The sequence below is a fragment of the Nicotiana tabacum genome, chromosome 7 (genome assembly GCF_000715075.1).
Source record: "Nicotiana tabacum cultivar K326 chromosome 7, ASM71507v2, whole genome shotgun sequence".
Taxonomy (NCBI): domain Eukaryota; kingdom Viridiplantae; phylum Streptophyta; class Magnoliopsida; order Solanales; family Solanaceae; genus Nicotiana; species Nicotiana tabacum.
The window spans coordinates 79,617,295-79,643,293 of NC_134086.1; the positions used below are offsets into that span (position 1 = coordinate 79,617,295).

The 25,999-nt window shown below is 40.0% G+C and overlaps 1 protein-coding gene across 1 annotated transcript; it reads right to left on the minus strand.

Annotated features, from left to right (window-relative positions):
• Positions 1–250: 250 nt before the first annotated feature.
• Positions 251–25,728, minus strand: LOC142162148 (uncharacterized). The gene is made up of 4 exons (XM_075218465.1): positions 25,165–25,728; positions 25,006–25,050; positions 20,745–20,987; positions 251–1,021 (listed from the first exon to the last, which is right to left on the minus strand). Exons 1-4 carry the CDS (start codon positions 25,726–25,728, stop codon positions 251–253), a joined length of 1,623 nt encoding a protein of 540 aa, XP_075074566.1.
• Positions 25,729–25,999: the final 271 nt, after the last annotated feature.

Consider the following 25,999-nt stretch of genomic DNA (forward strand, 5'->3'; position numbering starts at 1 on the left):
GTAGAGTAGCTAATGGCTTTGTTGCTCCCAAACCTAGATCAGACACCAGTTGAAGTGCATACTTCATCTAGTTCAACAAGATCCCTTGATTGGATCTCATGATTTCTATCCCTAGGAAATATCTCAATTCTTCAAGATCCTTCACTTTGAACTTCCTATTTAAAACATTCTTTGTCTCTTGAATAAAGTTCTCATTATTTTCTGTGATGAGTAAGTCATCAACATACACCAACACAACTACAAATTCTGTTTACTTCTTCTTTTTGGATAATGAGTAATCATAGAGACTCTGAATATAGCATGCATCCAGAAGAGCTTCAATAAGTTTGATGTTCCATTGTCTTGAGGCCTGCTTCAAACCATGCAAGGATTTTATTAACTTGCAATCTTTTGTCTCCCCCTGTCTTCTAAAGGCTTGAGGTAGCTTCATATAGACCTCTTCATATAGGTCTCCTTGGAGAAATGCATTATGAACATCCATTTGATATATGTTCCATCCCTTTGAGGTTGCCACTATAATGACTGCTCTCACAATTACCATTTTGGCAACTAGTGAGAAGGTCTCATGATAATTCAGACCTTCCTTCTGATTGTACCCCTTGGCCACTAATCTATCTTTGAATCTTTCAACTTCTCCATTTGCTTTGAACTTTATCTGGTACACCCATTTTAAGCCAATGATGTTCTTTCCTTTAGGCAAGTTCACTATCTCCCAAGTCTTGTTATTTTCTAAGGCCTTAATCTCCAACTCTGTTGCTTCCACCCATCTTTTGTCTTTAGATGTTTCTGCAAAACTCTGAGGTTTTGTCGGTGAAGAGATCTTTGCTATAAATCTTTGGCAAGATGTTGACAGCTTGCTATATGTTAAATGGTCTGATAGAGGATACAAAGTTGTTCCATTGGCCTTCTTTTGTGTAATATAATCCTTCAACCACAAAGTCTCTTTGACATTTCTTCTAGATCTTCTTGATTCTTCACTTGTAAGGGCAGGTTCTACCTCTGGTACTATGTGTCGCGCCCCCTTTTTCTCATGAAATCAGGTTTATGACATTTGGAAGGACAACTCGTTCCCTTTTTGGGAATTTGGGTTTGAATTGAAGAGTCACCACCTAATGATTAAGGTGCATTAGGACATCAAGAAGGTTTGTTTGAGTAACCAGAGATTGGGTAAGGCTTGAAATTATACCAAGGGGAAAGTGTTAAGCACCCCTCAGTGAGGGGCTACACGAGATGTTATCGCGTGGTCATCATATCCATATCTACCCTTTCCCACCCCGTTAAGGTATTAAAGCGCGGAATGGTCTCGTTTATTTATTGCATGCTATTACCCATCCCAATCATATCAGTCCCGGAGGCATTTAGGACTACTAATCTAAGGGGGAGATATATTAGGCTTATTTGTAGTTTCAAAGGCAAAATTCTAAGGCGACATACAAAAAACATGTATAGCAAGTTGGGGGAATGCACATAACAAGTAAAAGGCTCAGATATACCTCCTTGAACAAAGAAAGCACATAATTAGCATGACTTTCACATACTGTTTATGGTCTGATTCAGAACTTAATGGTTGAGGCAGATTGATTTATTACATAATTCAGATAAGAAGCCCGAATCCGGCCTACCTGCTGGTTGTAGTTAATAGCACAGATTCAGTTTATAACTTTGCCCTAAGGCTTGCCTAAGTGTTGGACAAGGATCCTATAGGCATGGTATCTACTAAATTCAGAAAGCAATAATAATAAACTGAATACATATTGGTTAAAGAGGTTGTCAGATTATTAAAGAAAGCAAGTTTTCTTTACGAAGGTCATGAGTTCTGCAAATGATGATCCTTGTTATTACTGGTTTAGCTCTAGACGTGAATGAAGCGATTTAGATTCGATTAATAATTCCTATAGACATGCTTTCTACGCATAGTTGGTCAGCAGCCTTATAGACATGGTAAAAGTGTAGAAACCTTATATCTAGGTGTGGAAGATGGGTTTTAACCTCTAAACATGGTATCTAACTGGCAAAATTTGTTTTAAGACATGAACATGATATCTATATGCAGTTGATTGTTTAAGACCTATGAACATGATTTCTAGATGAAAATGGATATACAAGATTCAGAAGGACCTATAGGCATATTTTCTATATGCATATGCAGAATTCAGAATGATTTATAGGCATGATTTCTATATGAGAGTTGCAGAATTTAGAATGACCTATAGGAATGGTATCTACCCTTTGCATACATAGTTACCTGCCCTTTTCACTAGTCATCCCCAAGAATTTATTACAAATTATTACAGCCCAGAATAAAGTAAAATACATCACAAAAATGTAAATAAAAGTACAACATAAGGAGAGCCTGATACAAACTTCATGTCTGAAATATGAGGTAAACCAACTCCATAAGATCAAGATTCAAAGTCTTTCTCCCATTCGAGTGTGTCAAAGTTCCCTAAGAGACTCAAAAAGGACTTTGGGCAATGCTCACACCCAAATGTATTATCAGATTAGGACAAGTGCAGTGTGGAAGGGCCAGCCCTGAAGTGTCCAAGTTCAGAGGGAGCTCAAAGGGTCCCAAGTCAAGGCTTACAAGAGAGGGGTAGAACTTAAAGACTAAGAGAGTGTGCAAATGCAGAAACAGAATTATAAAAGGGGGAAAGGATAGGGAAAGAGCTATAGATAAGTACACATAAGGGGTTCAGGGGGAATAGGGAAATTGAAAGAGGCAAGGCAGGCTGTGGGTATGCCCAGCAATGGAGAATGCCAGCATACCCATAAGCCTGTTAGAACACACTATTTAGAGGCTAGGATCCCAAGGGATCAAATTTAATTCAAGGACAATAATTTATATATTGTCATGCCTTAAACCATAGCTCAAACACATAGGGGGCAGGGGTTTGGGATTTAGAATAGAACAGGCAGAAAGAGATCAGCATGCTAAAGTAAGTGTTGAACTATACAGAAACAGTGAGCAGACATAGATACGAAAGCAGTAAATAAACATTTTGTTGTGGTGCTAAAGCTTAAATCAGGACATACCAGTTTCAAATAAATAAATAGAGAAAGAAGTAGGTCTTGTAAATAGGCCTAAATGCAGACAATAAGAGAGAATACTATTGCGTGTAAGTGTAAGTTCAGAAAGACTATGAGTGATGGTGTGCTAATAAAAGAGTCGTGTATTTATAGTGTGAAAAAACAGGAAGACATAAGGTAAGAAAACAATTAAGGAACTGGATGTCAATTAAGAATCAATCAACATAAGACTTCCTTTAATTAAGGAATTCGGACTCAAAAGGTAAAACTATTTAAGGAAAGAAATCAAATAAACATCTTGTGCAAAGTAGGAAATTAGGGATAAATACATAGAAGTTTATTTTAGGGGCAGAGCTTTGAAATACACAGTTGCATAAATAAGGTAAGAGAAATCAATTAGTAGCCAGTAAATCAAGGATCACAAATTTTGTAATCACTGGTCCATGAATGAACCAAGTCAGAAAAGCTGAGAAAAGTTTTTAACTTAAGTCGAGTAACAGGGCAGTCAGCAAACAAGGAAAGAAATCAATCAAACTTATACAAAAGGAAGTCTGAAATTAAGCAAAAATTGAAAGCCCTTTTAGAGGGAAGTTCAGCACATATAAAGAGCACACAAGTATCAGGCATGCAAAAAGGGCTCAAGTAAAAGGTCTTATAGAGTTTAGCAAAAGTTAGAATAATATGAAGAAACAAAATTGAAACAATGATTTTGAAACTTAATGAAGCAGTAGATGAAACAACTCTAGGAACTCAAATAGGTCCAAAAGATTAGAGTTTTTGAAATCAGGCAAGTTCAGAGATAAAGCACAAGCAAATCACATAGCCAATGGTCTCAAAACTCAGATGAACCCCCAAATTCTAGGGTTTTTACCATCAATCGAGTGCAGAGGTGAGAGGACAAGCAATCAAGAAAAAGATACTAATCGAAACAGGTTTAGAGGTCTCAGAAAGGAACTGAGACCCTTAGCATGCTCTTTTAGTAGTAGAAACTCATGAGAAGTATAGTAAAAGAACAACATGCGAGACACAGTAAAAGAAACATAGTATAAGAAGCTAATAAGAAACATAGTAGAAGAAACTTATTAAGAACACAGTAGTAGAAACTTAAAAACACAATAGAGGAAACTGATAAGAACATGGTAGCAGAAACTTAACGACAATACAGTAGAAGAAACGTAGTAGAAGAAACACAAAGAACACAGTAGAAGAAACATAGTAGAAGAAGCACACAAAAGAAAAAGAAAAATCAGAGAAACATCTAAAAACCTTAGATCGGAAAATAAAGGCTTTGAAAGCATAACTTTTGAAAGAAATATCAGAAAATTATTTAAAAGCTTAGGGAAAATATGGATCTGGAACAGATCTACAGAGATCAGAAAAACCTCAAAAGATAGGGTTTCAAAGAAACCCAAACGGTGAGAAAGGCTTGGATCTAAGCAGGAGTCGAGGCCAGGCTCGAAACAGACATGGCTTGCCGGAGCAAGGAAGGAGATGGCCGTGAAACTTGAATCAACAAGGGTCTAGACCCAGCTCTTCGTGGTCAAGTCATGAAATTTCAGTAACCAAGCGTAAGGAGCCATAGAAGGCTGGTGGGTGGTAAAACCACCATGGATTCAGGCCAGGAGGTAGCCGTGAAAGATGGATGGAACTCATCAGAGAGGAGGGGAAGGGGGAAGGTTCTAGAGAGAACCAGAGATAGAGAGATAGAGGGAGAGTCGGTTGAGTCAAGAATGAGAGGGGTCTTAGGGGGTCGTTTGGTTTAATTTGGTAAGGGCGGATCTGGATCGTTGATCAAAAATGATCAATGGCCAGGATTTAGTCCGGGTTGGTTAGGTAGATTTAGGATTGGGCTTGGGTCTTGGGTTGGTTTAACTTGGGTTGGTTTAATTTGGGTTGGGTATTGGGTTTAATCAAGACAAATTAAAAGGCCAAATGTGGCTATAAGTTAAATAGCCCCCTTTTCCCCATTTAATTTATAAAAACAAAATAATAAACAAATTTCTGAAAACAAATTAAAAGCACTAAAATGACTTATAATGCATAATTATCAATTTAAAAATATAGAATCCCATTTTATAAACATGAGACGGATTTAAATATAAAAATGGCTAATATTGCAATTATGCAATTTTATCCTTAAAAAAACAAATAAATTTGTAAAAAAATGTGTGAAAAATGTCTTAGCTATATTTTAATATAAACATGAGAATCCAATAAATAAATCACCAAAATAATAATTTGGGGATAATTATTGGGTTTTTCTTGATAAAATAAGGCAGTATATTGATTTGAAAATCTTTGAAAAATTAAGAAAAAATAATGTAACCTTGGGATATACTTATATATGCATATACATGCTATTTTCAAAGGTGTTTTGCATATAAAAAATACAGAAAAAATTGGGTATCAACAGCTGCCCCTCTTTACCCGGGAAGGATGAAAGAGTTGTTGGGTAAAGATATGATGGCCAATTTTTGACTAAACGAAATAGTTTGAAGAGGTTGGTTGTGCTCTGGCTCCTGAGCTGCCTACATATCCCTGGTCTTACAGGAATCAGGCCATATGTAGTTCAGGATCCGTCGGCGGAGTATGCCGATAGAGACCTTTTCAATAACGGGCGCAATATTCAGGTCGGGATGAATGGTTAAGGTCTAATAGGGCTACGGGAACTGGAGCGAGATCGCTCCTACTGAGATAGCCGTTGCTCGCCGGTTTACCTGCAAATAAGCAATACAAGCATATATTGTGTGTAAATTTAAACATGATGCAAGTTCCCGTCGGACCATGAATGCTGACGATGACGTCCTCAGACCATGATGTCCTGGGCCATGAAGTGTATAATAAAGGATTCGCAGGCCATGAAATGATGCTCTCGGGCTATGAGAATGATGCCTCTGAACTATGACGCCTTTGAATAATGAGATGCAAAAGATTAAAGGAGATCCTCAGGCCATGGCATGGCGTTCTCGGGCTATGAAAATGGCGCCTCCGAACAATGACGCCTTTGGATAATTTGGCGGTCTTTCAGCCCATGAGATGCAGTATTTGGTGATCTTTCAGCCCATGTAATACAGAAAGCAGCGATCTTTCAGCCATGCAAGTGTAAAATAAAGCGGCGATCTTTCAGTCATGCAAGTGCAGATGGAGGTAGAGCTTAACCTCGAAAGACAGAATGGTAGCCTTATGCAATGCAGGAAATGCAGATGGAGACAGTGCTTAGTCTCAGAAGGCAGAATGGTAGCCTTATGCAATGCAGGAAATGTAGATGGAGATAGTGCATAGTCTCGGAAGGCAGAATGGTAGCCTTATGCAATGCAGGAAATGCAGATAGAGACAGTGCTTAGTCTCGGAAGGCAAAATGGTAGCCTTATGCAATGCAAAAATAAAAATAAAAGGGCAAATGGTAATAGAGTTTCTTAGCTAATAGCAGGTTGCGACATTGTGACTACTAGGGACGTTGCGATATAGGGAATATCGCCGGCGTGCGTGGATAGTAAATGCTGGTAAACGTGAACAATTTTGAGAGTTGTATTCCTGAACACTGTTTATCTCGTGAATGTATAGCATGTCGGATGCTTTCACAATCCAAATGTCTGCATCCAAAGAAAAACCGTGACTTTTGTAGAGGGGAGGTTAGTTCGTATCCCTGTTGGCTTTGCTTGACCTTTTCGACTTTGATCTGGTGATATTGTATGTATCATTGGGGTAGTGTTACTAAACAGAACAATTTTGGTAACAAACAGGCATGATTTAGTAAAAAATATAACATAAATACATAATCGAGAATAGTTTTCTTTAGATGAACCGACGATTGCGACGTGGTTCAAGATATTGCGACCTTTCTTGTTACGGAATTTTGAGGTCCTCCTCAAAATTTTGCCCCAGTTTACTGGGTTGATGCTTCTGACGGCTGCTTGCGATGACTAGCTGAAATTGCTTCGTAATTTTGAGGGTCCTCCTCAAAATTCTACCCCATTTTCCAATTACGGGGAGGGGGGAATGAAAATTTTATTGAATTGTGACCGAATCCATAAGGCTTCCTACGTATCCCCTCTTAAATGGGAATCAGGTAGGTGTAGTTCAAATAGCATCATATGAGGAAAGCATAAATATTACACATAGTAACGTTTGACTGCATCTAAATTGATCGGCTTCAGCCAGATTTCTCCGTCCATTCCTGCGAGTATAAGGGATCCTCCTGTCAGAACCCGGTGAACCATGTATGGAACTTTCCAGTTGGGAGAGAATTTCCCCTTGGCTTCATCTTGATGCAGAAAAATTTTCTTTAACACTAGTTTCCCCGGTGTGAACTGTCTCGGCTTGACTCTTTTGTTGAAGGCTCTGGACATTCTGTTCTCATAAAGTTGACCATGGTAAACTACATTCATTCTCTTTCCATTGATAAGAGCCAGCTGCTCGTAATGACTCTTTACCCACTCTACATTGTCGAGCCCAGCTTCCTGTATGATCCTTAGGGAGGGAATTTCTACCTCAGCGGGAATAATGGCCTCTGTACCGTAAACTAGCATATAGGGGGTTTGCCCGGTTGATGTGCGGATTGTGGTGCGATATCCCAATAAAGCAAATAATAGCTCCACAAGCCACTGCTTATGCTTCTCTATCATTTTTCTTAGTATCTTCTTGATATTCTTATTGGCGGCTTCTACAGCTCCGTTCATCTGAGGTCTGTAGGCTGTAGAATTCTTGTGTTTGATCTTGAAGGTTTCACACATGGCTTTCATCAGGTCACTATTGAGATTGGAACCATTATCAGTGATGATTGACTCCGGAATCCCGAACCGACAAACGATATGGTCGCGGACGAAGTCTGCCACGACTTTCTTAGTCACTGCTCTGTAAGATACTGCCTCGACCCATTTAGTAAAATAGTCGATTGCTACTAGGATAAACATGTACCCATTGGAGGCGGCATGCTCGATTGGTCTAATAACATCCATTCTCCAGGCAGCGAATGGCCACGGTGAGCATGTTGCAGTAAGCTCATTTGGGGGTACCTTGATCATGTCTGCATGTATCTGGCAGTGTTGGAATTTTCGGATATACTGGATGCAGTCTGTCTCCATAGTCATCCAAAAGTAACCAGCCCGGAGTATCTTCTTGGCTAAGACAAAACCGTTCATATGTGGACCGCAGGTCCCAGCATGGATTTCTTCTAGTAGTTTAGATGCTTCCTTTGCATCGACACACTAGCTTGCTGGGGCATGGGCTTCTAAAAGATGTACTTCAAAGGATCCATCCTTGATATGAGATATGTAGTGTAGGCACAGAAGTAGTGTCTCAACTTCTGAGCTACCCAAGTTAAAGCACAACAGGTGCGCTCTAACAGAGAATAACGGGCCTCGTACAGGGTGAACTTCTTATTGAGGTAATAGATGGCCTGCTCCTTCCTCCTCGTTTCATTATGTTGCCCCAGAATACAATCGAACGCTCCATCCAATACTGCAAAGTAGAGTAATAGAGGTCTACCTGGCTCGGACGGGACCAAAACTAGTGGAGTTGACAGGTACTCCTTGATTTTGTTGAAGGCCTTTTGGCAGTCATCAGTCCATTTGGTAGCGGCATCCTTCTTCAACATCTTAAAGATTGGCTCACAGATAACTGCAGATTATGCTATGAACCGGCCGATTTAGTTAAGTCTCCCCAAGAAACTCATCACGTCATTTTTGTTCTTTGGCAGTGGCAACTCTTGAATAGCTTTGACCTTTAATGGATCCAGTTCTATTCCTCGCGAATTACAAGGAACCCAAGTAGTTTCCGGCAGGAACCCCAAATGCGCACTTAGCGGGATTCAGTTTTAGGTTGTACCTTCTCAGTCTATTGAAGAACTTCCTCAAATCTTCGATGTGATTAGTGACTTTCTTGGACTTGATGATAATATCGTCTACATATACTTCGATCTCCTTGTGTATCATATCGTGGAAAATGGTTGTCATGGCCCTCATGTAGGTGGCCCCAACATTCTTTAATCCAAACGGCATCATCTTGTAATAGTACATCCCCCACGGCGTAATGAAATCCGTTTTCTCAGCATCTTCTTCATCCATCCAGATCTGATGATACCCCGCAAAACAATCTACAAATGACTGCAACTCATGCTTGGCGCAATTGTTGATCAGGATGTGTATGTTCGACAAGGGGAAGTCGTCTTTTGGACTGGCCCGGTTGATATCTTGGTAGTCGGCACAGACTCTGACCTTCCCGTCCTTCTTTGGTACCAGCAAAATGTTGGCTAACCATGTCGGATATTCTACTACCCTGAGAACTTTGGCTTTGACCTTCTTAGTGACTTCTTCTTTGATTTTCAAACTCATATCAGGCTTGAACTTTCTGAATTTTTGCTTTACGGGCTGACATGTCGGATCAGTTGGCAGTTTGTGTGCCACAATAGATGTACTCAGTCCAGTCATATCATCATACGACCAGGCAAATATTTCCTCATATTCCCTTAGAAATTTTGTGTACTCTTCCTTTTCTGATGGTGACAAATGAGCGATGATTCGTGTTTTTTTGACGTTCTCTGCATCTCCCAGGCTAACAATCTTAGTCTCGTCCAGGTTGGAATTAGGTCTGTTCTTAAAATTCTCGACTTCTTCCTCTAAATCTATGTCCATTTGTTGCGTTGTCTCGTTGCATGTCACAGTCATTGGCTCATCAAGATAAGTAATAGTAATGTTGTATAAGTAAAGTAATGAGAGAAAATAATAAGAGTAAGATTTATAGGAAAAATTGAAATACTTTGATAAATTCCATAACTGTTTTGAACATTGAAGATCTTATTGCAAAATTTTAAAATGCGGAAGGAAAGTCAACTAGTAAAAATAAAAGATAGTGCATGATGCTTGTTCAGCCTTGCTACCCCAAGGCTTCCCGGGTTCTGGTGGTTTTGATGGTCCAGTTATTGAGGCATGCTCCTCTACTTACTGCCTGTATGGAAGGGCCTTCCTCCCCCTCCTCCTCGAAAATAACACAACAATCCATATCATCGTCTTCTAGGAACAAATTCCTCACTGCTGCCAGTTCTTCCTCTTCTTCTGACCCATAGATAACATCGGTTGGCTGTAAAGTCTGCTCCAAATGTGGTATTGGCTAATCCATCGGATAGTAAGGACCGTGCCATGGTGGCAACCAGTTGTTGAATTCTTCCCAAGTGTACTCATATCCCAGACCGAAGGTGGTGCCATGTTTCTTTAGTTTGATAGGCTTAGCGATTCCTTGGAGGTTCTTGCTAAGTCCCCTGCCAGGTTTGTATCCACTCTAGTTCAATATGCTTTCAATTTTATTGTCCCACCATTTGTCCTTGTTGACGGCGTTGACTCGCTCGATGTGGTGATAGGTCTCCCTGCCTATCTTTCTTCTGCCTCCGATTGCTGGGATGGTCTGGTGGCTATATATGGGATTGCTACCGTCGCCGTGAATGATCACCTCTTAGTGGTTCCATTCAAATTTCACCGCCTGATGTAGTGTTGACATTACGGTCCCAACGGCATGAATCCACGATCGTCCCAACAACAAATTGTAAGATGTCGGCACGCCTATCACTTGAAAATCAACATCGAACCAAGTAGGCCCCATTTGAAAACACAGACTGATTTCCCCAATGGTGGACCTTTGGGAACCGTCGAAAGCTTTGATGTTGATGGCCCCATCCTTGATCTTATGCAGCCCCTTTCCCAATGTCCTGAGTGTTACCAACAGACAAATGTTGAGGTTGGACCCTCCATCAATCAGGATTCTGGTGATAAAATAATCTTCGTATTGCACGGTGAGGTGTAACGCCTTGTTATGACTCAACCCTTCTGGTGGCAGCTCATCTTCATGAAAAGTGATCTTGTGATTTTCCAATACCTGCCCTACCATGTTTGCCATCTCTCTTTCGGTGATGTTTCTTGGTACATATGCCTCACTCAGCACCTTTAACAAGGCATTCTTGTCTGCATCGGAATTTTGTAGCAAAGCTAGGATAGAAATTTGTGTCGGCGTTTTGTTCAACTGATCAATGACCGAGTATTCCTTAGCTTGTATCTTTCTCCAGAGATATCGGGCCCGGTTTCAGTAATGGTTGGCCGACCAGAGGCCTGCTTGCTTGACTCAGCCAAATGTTCTGGGGTATAAACCCTACCGGTTCTTGTCATACCCTGTGCCGCAATGGCTTCCCCGAACTTGACCTTCCCTTTTATTCTTGCCTCGGCTGTGTAGTCCCAAGGTATGGCATTTGTATGGAATGGTGTTACGGCAGACATTGCCACCGGAATTGGCACGGTCATCTTTACTCCGAACGAAGCATGCACCTTAGGCGGTAAAACTGCAATTTCGAAGGGTGTAAGTGCATTTGCTGGTGACATAAATTCGGCCTCAATCGGTGTTGGCATCTTTGCAGAGGATGGTGCTTTAAACTCAAGTGGCATGGACATATTTACCTCAGCATCCCTAGAAGGCTAAATCTGGACTACAATCGGATTAAGGGTGACTATTGGCTTCTTTGGATCGTCGCCTTCTGTGATCAAACTGATTGATCCCTTGGGGTCCCAATCATCCTCAATTTCAATTATGTAAACACCTCCACCCGTGTGGTTTGGCAGAGGGTTATTGCGGACATTCGGAGCAGACTCCTTTGCCACAATAATCTTGTTATCAATTAGGGCCTGGATCTTGTCTTTCAGGGAGCGACATTCTTCGATGGTATGTTGTTTCATGCCGGAATGGTATGCACAGGATTTGTTTGGGTTAACCCATTGATAAGGGTTCTCAGGGGTTATAGCAGGGATAGGGGTGACATAACCAGCAGCTTTGAGCCTTTCGTATAGCTGGTTAATGGGTTCAGCAATGGCGGTATACTGTTTGGGAGGTCTTCAGTCAAAATTTGATCGAGGTCTAGGAAAGTTTTGACGTGTGGGAGGCGATTGATAGTGGGATGGTTGAGCATTGTAGGCTTGGTAGACATGTGCAGGTTGGGAATATCTTGGTGAGGTAGGTTGATATGTGGGAGGTAAAGGTGATTGATAAGTGGGTGGTGGAGTTTGGTAAGAGGGTAAGGTTGCCTGGTAGTTCGGAGTAGGATGATATGTGAGTGGGGGAATTGGATAGGTTTGGTATTTGATAGGGGATTTGGTTCTCTGTGCCACCATTACGGCACCTACGTCCCTTTTCTTGGGTGTACCACCAGACTGTAAAGCCTTATTGGTAGCTTGCAAGGCTTCAAAGTTTGTAACCATACCACTTTTGATGCCTTCTTCGATCCTTTCTCCCAGCTTGATGATGTCAGAAAATTTATGGTTCTCAATCAACATTAGCCTTTCATAATACTGCGGGTCCTGAGCCCGGACGAAAAACTTGTTCATTTGTTCCTCCTCTAAAGCAGGCCTGACCTTAGCAGCTTCTGATCTCCAGCATGTAGCATACTCGTGGAATGTTTCCGTGGGCTTCTTCTTTAGGTTCTGGATGTAGAACACATCTGGTGCATTTTCTGTGTTGAACCTGAATCTGTCCATAAAGTCGGATGTCATACTCACCTAGTTTGACCATTTCTTCGGGTCTTGGCTAATGTACCAAGACAGAGCATCTCCTTTCAGACTCCTCATGAAAAGTTTCATGTGGATCCTTTTGTCCTTTCCTACTCCGACCATCTTGTCGCAATATGTTCTCAAATGAACTCTTGGATCCCCTGTACCATCAAACATCTCAAACATAGGAGGTTTGTACCCCTCGAGCAGTTCGACATCGGGTTGTATGCAAAGATCTTCGTAGTTCAACACTTCAATCCCTTTACTTCCTTTGACGCCCTGAATTCGGCTAGTCAACTTCTTAAGTTCTTCAGCCAGGTTCCTGATGAGTGAGTCTTTATCATCAAACTTGAGTGTGCTTGAGATGGGTTGGGTGGAGTGTGGTACGGTTTCCGCATAGATGGGGGTGTTATGAAGAGCGTGGAAATGGTCATTTGTGGAGTTCAACGGTTCTAGGATGAGCAGTGGAGTATTGTTGGAGGTCTGGCAAGTGTTGCAGTGGTGGTGAGGAGCAGGATGGTTTTGTGTTTTTGGGATATGTGGAGGTATGGGGTGTTGAGTGTTTGGGAAATTAATGTCTGGAGTGGTGAGGAAAAATGACAAATTCGCCAGATTCCGAACTTGATTAAGTTCCTCCTGGAACTTCAACAGTTTCTGCTCGAGTTGGGACACACTTTCTTTGGAAACATGAGTACCATGAGTTACCTCTACCCGTTCAGATGAGTTTTCCTTTCTGGTGTTGTTCGAATCTTCCATCTTCCCTTTGTTCTTGTTTCTGATAGGACTAAGAGGAGGAGTGGGTGGAGGGCCCCTAGATCTCGTGGAATAGGATGATGATGCCAGAGTGCACGAACTAACCTTTGGGGAGGGGGATAAAACAAAAGTAAAAACAAAAAGGTAACAAGTTAGTGAGGATTATAAGAAAACTATTGCGATATTTAAACACATAGTGCAAGAATGTAAATCGTGTCCTAACTTGGGGAACCTCTTTGTGCCCGAGGTAGGCCTAGCGACAAATTGATTTGAAGAACTTATAGTGCTAAATGCTTCATTTTGTTGATAAAAAGTAGACGAATCCCAAAACGACACTAAATAATAAAATGTCACTAGTGGCCATCGACATTATTACATTTCTCAAAGCAAAAGAACAAGCTCATATCTATTTGGTCCCGGAAGGACCTTCCCCAGACTCGGCATCTTTGGCTCCATCGAACAGCTTCACCAACTTGCGAAGTCCCAGCAACAGGTAGGCTCTGGCTAGGTGTCCGCCCTCGTTTCCTTCAGCATTATGGCAATCCTCGATTCTTTTGATAAATTTCCTTTCCAGTTATACTAAACCCCGCTCCAAGTATCCCAGTCTCTTGTTGGAACTGACAGCCATGTCTTTCCACTCTTCAATCAGCTTTTGGTGGGCTTTTTGTATCTCACGGTGCTCGCTTTCACATTCCCAAATCCTCTTGCGCAGTTGATTGTATTTGACATGTGCCTCGTCCTTTTCATCTATGATTTTGTGACCTCGAACAAACCCAGGTTAACCCAGACCATTATGATTATCCTCCAACTAGCCTGAATAGTATGGAGTACAACCAGCATAATATCTGTCTGGCTCGATGGTATCCCTGCCCATGACAATTTTGCAGTGCCACATATGTTGAGCTTGGCACTTGTAAGGGCTATCATCATCCTGAAATTCAGCCCGGAAGTGACTCATCTTGTCGACTCTTGGTATAACCTGCTTCTTACCAGCCTGCTCATAACTCGGAGAGGGATGTAAGGGTAGGTTCCTCTCAAACCGATCAGTATCAGAAATGGTGCATCCCTGGATCGGGCGATGAATTCCTCAGTAGGGAACTACTCGAACATCCATTGTACTTAATCCTTAGTTAGATTTTCAAACAGCTCTAACCACCTCTTGGTGTCTTCTGGCTGGGCAAATATGTTGGGCATGTAGTTCATTCGTCTTGGATGATGGAAGGCTATGTGATCATCCTAATCCCTTCGCTGAATCTCTTGCCGATATTCACCCTTTTGGAGATGCTCCATGAGCCAGAGCTGGAGTAGTAAATTGCAGCCCTCAAAATGTTTGGCTCCTTGTTGACACTTCTCCAAGGCTCGGTATATCTCTGCAATGATCATGGGCACTATGCTAAATGGTTTCCCACCAATTCCCTCCATAGAGTTTTGGTTACCATAGATAGCCTGGTGTGGATCCTTGCTTTCTTCATTGGAAACACTATTATCCCCAGAAAGCAAAACATAAAGACAAAGACCCTTCGGTGAATATGCCCCAATGATGTGAGGGCTAACTCGTCAGGATAAGTACGGTAAGATTTGTTGTGATCGTACCTCCCATACAAATAATCAAAGGGAATATACAACTCTTTCAAACATGTCAAGTCTGGATTCTTCTTTAGACCCATCATTTTGAGGAAACCTCTACCCTTGCAGTTTTTCGGCATTAACAAACCCGGAGTTTCTCATGGTATACCAGCTAATCCTCCTATTTCCTCCAGTAGGGGTGTCATCTCAATGTCCCCGAAGCGGAACACAGACCTATCACAATCCCAGAACAGAGTAGCAGCTTCTATGATCTTGTTGTTAGGTTGGATTTCCAAGAGAGAAGGTAGATTTCCTAGGTATTTCTGAACAAGAGTCTGATCACTAGAATGAAGATTCTCCCACTAGCTTAGCAATTTTGGGTAGATGTTGGTGACCATGCCGAATCTGGGGACTTCGTGCCTCATATTTATGTAAGACAAAAGGGTTAGGCCCTTACCCCCACCAGACTCGACTATTAAATATCAATAATTGGCGTAAAAATATTTAGTTCTCCAAATAAATGCACAAAACGTGGTAGTATCCGTTTGGGTTTTAGGGAAACCCAGTGGACTTTGGACAAGGCTATCTTAAATAGTCATTATGCGGACAACATAACTGACTCGGCTAGGTTTGACCATGATGCATGCACAATTAAACAGAGTAAGGTTTCTATAGGGTTTTAGACTGGTACCCTTGAGCGGACAACTCAAGAGGGAAAGGCGCAGAACCGTCGACTACACCGTTGATCGACTGGTTTTACCGCAAATATGCCTTTGCCGGATTTAGGGAGGTGATAATATCGGAAGAATGTAACCACTCATTATAAGCGTTGCTATGGTATTTTGTTTGGCACGAGTGGAAAATGATGTTGAAAACATGTTTATGCAATAACTAAAGCAGGTTGTCACGTATTTGCACGTTGAGAAAGCAGTAAATACAACAGTTCTTCATAATTTAAAGCAGTAATAAAGGAAAGCAGTAAAGGAAAGCAGTAAAAGAAATAAAGGAAAGAAACAAAAAGACAAATCAATTTTGTAGTTGAAAAGGGGAATTGAATGCTTAAAGGTATTAAACAAAAAAAGGCACATAAAGAAAATGTCAAGCCACAATAATAGTCTGAAATGGTAAAAGCCTAAAAGATCCCCAGCGGAGTCGCCATGCTGTCGCGCCCCCTTTTTCTCGCGAAATCAGGTTTATGACATTTGGGAGGACAACTCATTTCCTTTTTGGGAATTTGGGTTTGAATTGAAGAGTCACCACCTAATGATTAAGATGCATTAGGACACCAAGAAGGTTTGATTTGAGTAACCAGAGATTGGGTAAGGGCTTGAAATTATCCCAAAGGGATGGTGTTAGGCACCCCTCAGGATCTACTAGTGTGGTTCCTGGCCAGACTATTGTTGTGAATTTAGGTACAAATAACATGTAGGCAAATAAAACTTCAAATAAGAGGGGATTTTCACATAATAATTACAAACAAAATTGGAAAGAATTAAAAGAAATAGTTTGAAATCTTTAGAAGAAACAAAGAAACAAAGGGAAAAGGGGGGGTCCTAGGTTTATTAATAATATGGATCACCCCACACAACATCCGGTAATCACTCCTCAGTGAGGGGCTACACGAGACGTTATCGCATGGTCATCATATCCATATCTACCCTTTCCCACCCTGTTAAGGTATTAAAGCGTGGAATGATCTCGTTTACTTATTGCATGCTATTACCCGTCCCAATCCTATTAGTCCCGGAGGCATTTAGGACTACTAATCATAAGGGGGAGGGATATTAGGCTTATTTATAGTTTCAAAGGCAAAATTCTAAGGCGACATACAAAAAACATGTATAGCAAGTTAGGGGAAAGCACATAACAAGTAAAAGGCTCAGATATACCTCCTTAAACAAAGAAAGCACATAATTAGCATGACTTTCACAAACTATTTATGGTCTGATTAAGAACTGAACAGTTGAGGCAGACTGACTGATTTATTACATAATTCAGATAAGAAGCCCGAATCAGGCCTGCCTGCTGGTTGTAGTTAATAGCATAGATTCAGTTTATAACTTCACCCTAAGGCTTGCCTAAGTGTTGGACAAGGATCCTATAGGCATGGTATCTACTGAATTCAGAAAGCAATAATAATAAACTGAATACGTACTGGTTAAAGAGGTTGTCAGATTATTAAGGAAAGCAAGTTTTCTTTATGAAGGTCATGAGTTCTGCAAATGATGATCCTTGTTATTACTGGTTTAGCTCTAGACGCGAATGAAGCAATTCAGATTCGATTAATAATTCCTATAGACATGATTTCTACACGTAGTTGGTCAGAAGCCTTATAGTAAAAGTGCAGAAACCTTATAGGCATGATATTTAGGTGCTGAAGACGGGTTTTAACCTCTAACCATGGTATCTAACTGGAAGAATTTGTTTTAAGACATGAACATGATATCTATATGCAGTTGATTGTTTAAGACTTATGAACATGATTTCTAGATGAAAATGGATATACAAGATTTAGAAGGACCTATAGGCTTATTTTCTATATGCATATGCAGAATTCCGAACGACTTATAGGCATGATTTCTATATGAGAGTTGTAGAATTTAAAATGACCTATAGGCATGGTATCTACCATTTGCATACATAGTTACCCGCCCTTTTCACTAGCCATCCCCAAGAGTTTATTACAAATTATTACAGCCCAGAATAAAGTAAATACATCAAAAAATGTAAATAAAAGTACAACTAAAGGAGAGTCTGATCAGACTTCATGTCTGAAATATAAGGTAAACCAACTCCATAAGATCAAGATCCAAAGCCTTTCTCCCATTCGAGTGTGTCAAAGTTCCCTAAGAGCCTCAAAAAGGACTCCGGGCAATGCTCACACCCAAATGTATTATCAGATTAGGAATAGTGCAATGTGAAAGGGCCAACCCTCAAGTGTCCAAGTTCAGAGGGAGCTCAAAGGGTCCCAAGGCAAGGCTCACAAGAGAGGGGTAGAACTTAAAGACTAAGAGAGTGTGCAAGTGCAGAAACAGAATTCTAAAAAGGGGAAAGGAGAGGGAAAGAGCTACAGATAAGTACACATAAGGGGTTCAGGATGAATAGGGAAATTGAAAGAGGCAAGGGCAGGTTGTGGGTATGCCCAGCAATAGAGAATGCCAGCATACCCATAAGCCTATTAGAACACACTATTTAGAGGCTAGGATCTCAAGGGATCAAATTTAATTCATGGACAATAATTTGCATATTGTCATGCCTTAAACCATATCTCAAACACATAGTGGGCAGGGGTTTGGGATTCAGATTAGAACAGGTAAAAAGAAATTAGCATGCTAAAGTAAGTGTTGAACTATACAGAAACAGTGAGTAGACATAGATACGAAAGCAGTAAATAAACATTTTGTTGTGGTGCTAAAGCTTAAATCAGGACATATCAGTTTCAAAGAAACAAATAGAGAAAGCAGTAGGTCTTGTAAACAGGCCACAGTGCAGATAATAAGAGAGAATACTATTGCATGTAAGTGTAAGTTCAGAAAGACTATGAGTGATGGGTGTGCTAATAAAAGAGTCGTGTATTTATAGTGTGAAAAAACAGGAAGACATAAGGTAAGAAAACAATTAAGGAACTGGATGTCAATTAAGAATCAATCAACACAAGACTTCCTTTAATTAAGGAATTCGGACTCAAAAGGTAAAACTATTTAAGGAAAGAAATCAAATAAATATCTTGTGCAAAGTAGGAAATTAGGGATAAATACATAGAAGTTTATTTTAGGGGCAGAGCTTTGAAATACACAGTTGCATAAATAATGTAAGAGAAATCAATTGGTAGCCAGTAAATCAAGGATCACAGATTTTGTAATCACTGGTCCATGAATGAACCAAGTCAGAAAAGCTGAGAAAAGTTTTTAACTTAAGTCGAGTAACAGGGCAGTCAGCAAACAAGGAAAAAAATCAATCAAACTTATACAAAAGGAAGTCTGAAATTAAGCAAAAATTGAAAGCCCTTTTAGAGGGAAGTTCAGCACATATAAAGAGCACACAAGTATTAGGCATGCGAAAAGGGGTCAAGTAAAAGGTCTTATAGAGTTTAGCAAAAGTCAGAATCATATGAAGAAACAAAATTGAAACCATGATTTTGAAACTTAATGAAGCAGTAGATGAAACAACTCCAGGAACTCAAATAGGTCCAAAAGATTAGGGTTTTTAAAATCAAGCAAGTTCAAAGATGAAACACAAGCAAATCACATAGCCAATGGTCTCAAAACTCAGATGAACCTCCAAATTCTAGGGTTTTTATCATCAATCGAGTGCAGAGATGAGAGGACAAACAATCAAGGAAAAGATACTAATCGAAACAGGTTTAGAGGTCTCAGAAAGGAACTAAGACCCTTAGCATGCTCTTTCAGTAGTAGAAACTCATGAGAAGCATAGTAAAAGAACAACATGCGAGACACAGTAAAAGAAACATAGTAGAAGAGGCTAATGAGAAACATAGTAGAAGAAACTAATTAAGAACACAGTAGTAGAAACTTAAAAACACAATAGAGGAAACTGATAAGAACATGGTAGCAGAAACTTAACGATAACACAGTAGAAGAAATGTAGTAGAAGAAACACAAAGAACACAGTAGAAGAAATATAGTAGAAGAAGCACAAAAGAAAAAGGAAAATCAGAGAAACATCTAAAAACCTTAGATCGGAAAATAAAGGCTTTGAAAGCATAACTTTTGAAAGAAATATCAGAAAATCATTCAAAAGCTTAGGAAAAACATGGATCTGGAACAGATCTACAGAGATCAGAAAAACCTCAAAAGCTAGGGTTTCAGAGAAACCCAAACGGTGAGAAAGGCTTGGACCTAAGCGGGAGGAGTCGAGGCCAGGCTCGAAACAGACATGGCTTGCCGGATCAAGGCCGGAGATGGCCGTGAAACTTGAATCAACAAGGGTCTAGACCCAGCTCTTTGTGGTCAAGTCATGAAATTTCAGTAACCAAGCGTGAGGAGCCATAGAAGGCTGGTGGGTGGTGAAACCACCATGGATTCAGGCCAGGTGGTGGCCGTGAAAGATGGATGGAACTCATAGGAGAGGAGGGGAAGGGGGAAGGTTCTAGAGAGAACCATATATAGAGAGATAGAGAGAGAGTCAGTTGAGTAAAGAATGAGATGGGTCTTGGGGGTCGTTTGGTTTAATTTGGTAAGGGCGGACTGGACCGTTGATCAAATATGATCAACGGCTAGGATTTAGTCCAGGTTGGGTCGTGTAGATTGAGTATTAGGCTTGGATCTTGGGTTGGTTTAATTTGGGTTGGGTATTGGGTTTAATCAGGCCAAATTAAAAGGTCAAATGTGGCTATAAGTTAAATAACCCCTTTTTCCCCATTTAATTTATAAAAAAAATAATAAACAAATTTTTGAAAACAAATTAAAAGCACTAAAATGACTTATAATGCATATTTATCAATTTAAAAATACAAAATCTCATTTTATAAACATGAAACGGATTTAAACATAAAAATGGCTAATATTGCAATTATGCAATTTTATCCTTAAAAAACAAATAAATTTGTAAAAAAAATGTGTGAAATATGTCTTAGCTATATTTTAATATAAAAATGAGAATCCAATAAATAAATCATCAAAATGATAATTTGGGGATAATTATTGGGTTTTTCTTGATAAAATAAGGCGGTAAATTGATTTGAAAATCTTTGAAATATTAAGAAAAAATAATGTAACCTTGGGATAAACTTATATATGCATATACATGCTATTTTCAAAGGCGTTTTGCATATAAAAAATACAGGAAAAAATTGGGTATCAACACTATGTCTACATCTTGTGGCAGGTACATTGGTTCATACTCTTCCTCACTTACAATGTCATGTAAGCTTGGTGTTGTATTTGTTTCTCCTTGTGTATGCTCATTTATAAAATGCCCATTATGCATTTCCTCAGTAGGTCCATTATCCACACCATGAGTTGGAATTGAATCCATTATTGGTGGGACTACAACTTTTTGTAGATGAGAAGTGGATGCAAGTTCAATGCCTTTAAGATCTTCTTGTTGTAGAAAGTCATAATCAGCTGAAAATGGTTCATGATTAACCTGCACACTCCCCTATCAGGGACCATGGATTTTTTTCATAGGGAAGGCAAAACAAAAGGAAATAAGTGCTCCTTAAACACAATATCCCTACAAACAACAAAATGGTTAGTCGAGAGATCCAGCAGCTTGTAATCTTTCTGAGTTTCTGATTATCCAAGATAGACTGCTAGTTTGGCTCTTGCTAAGAATTTGTTTCCATGCACCAAAGTAGTAGCATAGCAGAGGCAACCAAATACTTTCAAATGGTTGAGTGAAGGTTGTGTATGATTGTCACACCTCCTTTTTCCGCACCCGCGAGGGTGCAAGGGAGTTTTTTCCAATTAAAGGACAATCGAAACGGGATTTGCTTATTTATTTCAGAGTCGCCACTTGAGAGATTTAGGGTGTCCCAAGTCACCAATTTTAATCCCGAATCGAGGAAAAGAATGACTCTATATTATAGTCTGCGTACCAGAAATCCGGATAAGGATTTCTGTTAACCCGGGAGAAGGTGTTAGGCATTCCCGAGTTCCGTGGTTCTAGCACGGTCGCTCAACGGTTATATTTGGCTTGATTATCTGATTTTATACAAATATGAACTTATGTGCAAATTTTAACTTTTTACCACTTTATTATTATTATTTTTAGAAGAATGTGAACATCGCTTAAAACATGTCTTTGGACTATGTCACATGAAATGCACCCATAATCCGGAACACATTTTATTTGACGTTTTGGGATTTGGATTTGGGTCGCATGAAATGCACACCCAAGTTTAAGAAAGTAGATTATTAAACACGCGCCTAAAGAGACTATCGTGTTATTATTTTGGGAAGGCCACGAAATTCACTAAGCGGCCCTCCTGAATTCTAAGTAAATTTAAAACAAGTATTTAATGAGGGCCCCGCAATTTGCATTTTTTGTTTGTCGAGGCTCGTCTCATTTATTATTCTAAAAAAAGAATTTGCAACGTCATGGACACGCATCTCGAACCACGTCACAATCAATGTACCCGTGATTAGAAACACATTTCGACTCCGCTGAGATTTGGATTTGGGCCACATAAATGTGCACCCGAGTTAGGGAGAATAAATTATTAAAGGCGCGCCTAAAGCAACTAGCGCATTGTTATTTTGGGTAAGGCCGTAAATTCGCTAAACGACATGTCCCGAATTCTAATTATTTTAATATATACATTTAGATGCCCCCGCAGCTTGTGCATTTTTTCGAGGCTCGTCTCATTTTATTTATTTATTTATTTTTCTTTTTTTTTCTTTTAGAAAAAGGACAAGGCTAAAATAACTACGTTTTTTGCTACTTTGCGAGGTCATGGGTTATAAATTGAACTTATTTGACGAAGCGAGTATTTTCCACGGAATTAAATTTCTACTATAATTTCAACATTGCTACGACATGTATAAACAACTATTAAGACAAACTAAATATTTAACACCTTTCAAAATATGTGCAAACCCCTATTATGACAAATATTTGGATAACAACAATTTAAACATGAAGAAACAAAATGTCAAATAGCTACTTAAAATAACGAAACAACAGAAAAGACGTTCACGGCCAAATTTCAATACCATACGAGAGTTAATTATCAAAAATAGCAATTCGCAATCATCATGTATATATGTCTCGCGCAATTTCGCGTACTATCCACATGAACTAGGGTTGTATTTCAACAAACACATATACATATTACTAAACAGCAAACATGAAGGACACGGGCAGAGATGACCTACTTGAGATTAACGTCCGATGCGTTGGACCTGCGAAGAAACCTCGGACAACAACCTCGACGTACCGGACCTCGACGACCCAAAGTCGACCTCGACGGAAAACAGAAAACTCGGCAAGGCAGGATCGCAGCAACCAACAACTACTCGCGAAAGATGGAACAACGTCGACAGCAGTAAGGTCGACGCGAGGGGGGGCTACTGACGGGCCTGTTTGGTGGTGGGATTACTGGTTCGCTTCCGGGAATGCGAGGGGTCGTTTGGGCAGTGGACGATGGTTGACGGGGGTGGTGTTTAGTGGTGTTGTTTGGACGAGAGGGAGTAGGGGCTCGTAGGGTTTTGGGTGGTTTGTTGACGGTGGTGATGGAGGAGGCAGAAGCAGCTGCGACGCCAGCTGGCGACGATGGTTGTTTTGGTGGTGGCGATGTAGCAGCAATAGCTGCTGCTTGACGGGTGGTTTCTGGAGATGGAAGCAGCTGCGGTGGTGGTGTTTGGGTGGTGGTTTGGGTGGTGGTTTTACGGAGGGAGCTGATGGCGGGCTTTGTTGATGGTGGTCGACGATGGTTATGGCGTTTGGACAGTGGTCGACGATGGAGAAGTTGGGTGGTATGCTGGTAACGGGCAGTAGGTGGTCGTGGACTGGCGGGTTGTTGATGGAGGCAGTGTTTGGTGGTGGTTTGGACAGTGGTCGACGATGGGAAGGTGACGGACTGGAGCTGGAGCTCCGACGAAGGGGCAGTGGTGGTTGACGACGAGGGGGGGAGCTGTTGGTCGGAGTCCGTAAGGGTTTTTTCTTCTTCTTCTTTAGGAAGAAGATGATCTACAGTACCCGTTCCAAAATTTCCAAAGTCCTCCTTTCCAAATGTTTTTGCCCGTGCATTTGTAAACTTCTGCCAAGAAAAATGAGCCCCACGCGTGGTGGGGTTCGAGACTTGTGTCCCCCACGCGTGGTGGGGTTCCCCGTGTATCGTGTTTCGTCCGTGTTCCCCACGCGTGTCCCCTCACGTGTGGTGGACTCGGATTATTATGGGCTAGGTCCGAAATTAGGCCTAAAACCGGGTAGTTTGAACCCGAATATTATTCTTTTGCCCGGACCCGAGAAATAGGAACACGACGTTGCTCAACTGATTATGTAATCAAAATAGCTACTAAAATAAGACTAATTATTTAAAACAAAACTATATTATTATTTTCTTAATATTTTTTCGAGATTAAAATAGCTACAAAAATATTAACAAAACTATTTTTTGTAATTTTTGTTTTTCTAATATAAAGATAAAATATGAAGTAATATTTTTTGTATTTTTTAAAATTAAAATGACTATAAAACATTAATAGAACTATATTTTTTGGTAATTTTCGAAATTATATAAAGTACAAAATAAAGTACAATTTTTGTATTTTTTCAAGTTTATGAGAAATACATAAACTAAAAATTTTTATATATATTTTTTTTTGTAATTTTTTTCTTTCGCGACGAAATAAAGTAAAAATGGTTAAAATGGCTATATTAGCCCCAATTTCACATATTCACGCTAAAATGTGAAAATTCTCGGGGGGGGTCAAAAATCAGGTGTCTACAATGATACTACAACTTATAAGGTGTTTTTCCATTCAAACAACAGTAGTAAGCCTATTGATAAGGTACACAACAGTAGTTATGCACTCTCTCCAATATTTAGTTGGCACATTAGCTTGAAATTTTAGTGCCCTTGCTGTGTCAAGAATGTATTTGTGTTTCCTTTCTACCACCCCATTTTGTTGGGTTGTGTATGCATGACTACTTTGGTGTACTATACCATAGTGATCCAACAAGTTATTGCATTATTTATTAAGAAATTCTTCCCCATTATATGTTTTAATGGTCTTAACAACTGCATTAAACTGTGTTCTAAGCATAGAAAGAAACTTCTATAATATCACTATAACATCACTCTTTATGTACCCAAGTATATCTTGAATGATCATCCACAATAGTCAAGAAAAAATGCTTCCTATCATGTGTAGGGAACTTATGAGGACCCAAAACATCCATATGTAACTATAGCAAAGGACTGACACTTCTAGAACAACTTCTAGGAAAGACCAGCCTACTTTGTTTAGCGAAAGGGCAAATTGAACAATCCTTATATACATTCAGTCTACTATTGCGTGCTGAAAAGACTTAATATGCTTCATTGTGTTAACTGAGGCATGTCCTAATCTCTAATGCCAAAGATGACTATCAAATTCTGGCTTTTGTGTGGTGGTTGCTGATATTTGTTGCAATATTTTTGCTATGTGTGCATCCTTCACCATATATAGACCTTTTTTTCCTTACCAATCTCCCTCACCCTGCCACTCCAAAGGTCCTGAAATACACAGAAGTCAGGATGAAGAGGAACTGAGCAGCAGAGTTCCTTGGTGAGTTTGGATACATACATTAAATTAAATTTGAAGTCTTGAACAAATTGCATGTTTTTTACCTCCAAATCCTTAAGAATAATTGCACTACCAGTATGAGTAATGTCAGTTCTCTCACCAGTGGGCAATTGTACTTGTTCTTTTTGTTCACCTTTCAACTTAGTTTTAGAATGCAGTAAGTCTAATGAGGCAACTATGCGATGAGTTGTACCACAATCAACTATCAACTCACTATTAGAGCAATTAGCCATTAGAGATGTAGTAATACCTACCATGTTTACTTGTGGTACAGAAGTATCCTTATTCAACATATTCAGTATCTGTCTGTACTGATCCTTAATGAAGAAATGCCCTACTACTTGATCACAACTTGCTCTTTTTTCTCCATTCATATGTGTCTGTTGTTCATGCTCAAGAACACCAGTAGCATTGTTAGCCACAACCTGCCTTTTTGCCTTAAAGTCCCCTGGATACCCTATCAATTTAAAGCAATTTTCCTTCAAATGTCCATTCTTATGGCAATAGTCACATCTCATGAAAGGTTTCTTTCCTTTATAAGGCTGTCCTCTACCAGCTTGCAAGGCAATTGGCTCTCCTCTAGGAATTGTCCCTCTACCAGCCTCCATACCATTTGCTTCTACTTTGACAGTTAAGGCTGGATATGGGTTTGACCTCTAACTCTCATCTTCAATAATCAGAGCATAGGCCTGATTCAGTGTTGGTTCTGTTGTCTTCATTAGGATTTGTCACCTTGCTTGATCATATGATTCATTGAGACCACTCAGAAATTGAAGCAACCTCTACTGATAAAGATGCACGATATAATCCTTTGATTTCACACAATGACATCTAGGTGAAGGCACCAATGCATCATACTCTGACCATAACTCTTTCAGC

What these genes read in the sequence shown, in the direction of transcription:
- LOC142162148 (XM_075218465.1), bottom strand. Translation starts at nt 25,728, where the DNA reads ATGGAGGCTGGTAGAGGGACAATTCCTAGAGGAGAGCCAATTGCCTTG. An exon ending in TTATTCTTAAGGATTTGGAG is followed by an intron (nt 25,051 to 25,164) that starts GTAAAAAACATG and finishes TGTGTATTTCAG; the next exon opens with GACCTTTGGAGTGGCAGGGT. An exon ending in AGATTGGTAAGGAAAAAAAG is followed by an intron (nt 20,988 to 25,005) that starts GTCTATATATGG and finishes GGTCCCTGATAG; the next exon opens with GGGAGTGTGCAGGTTAATCA.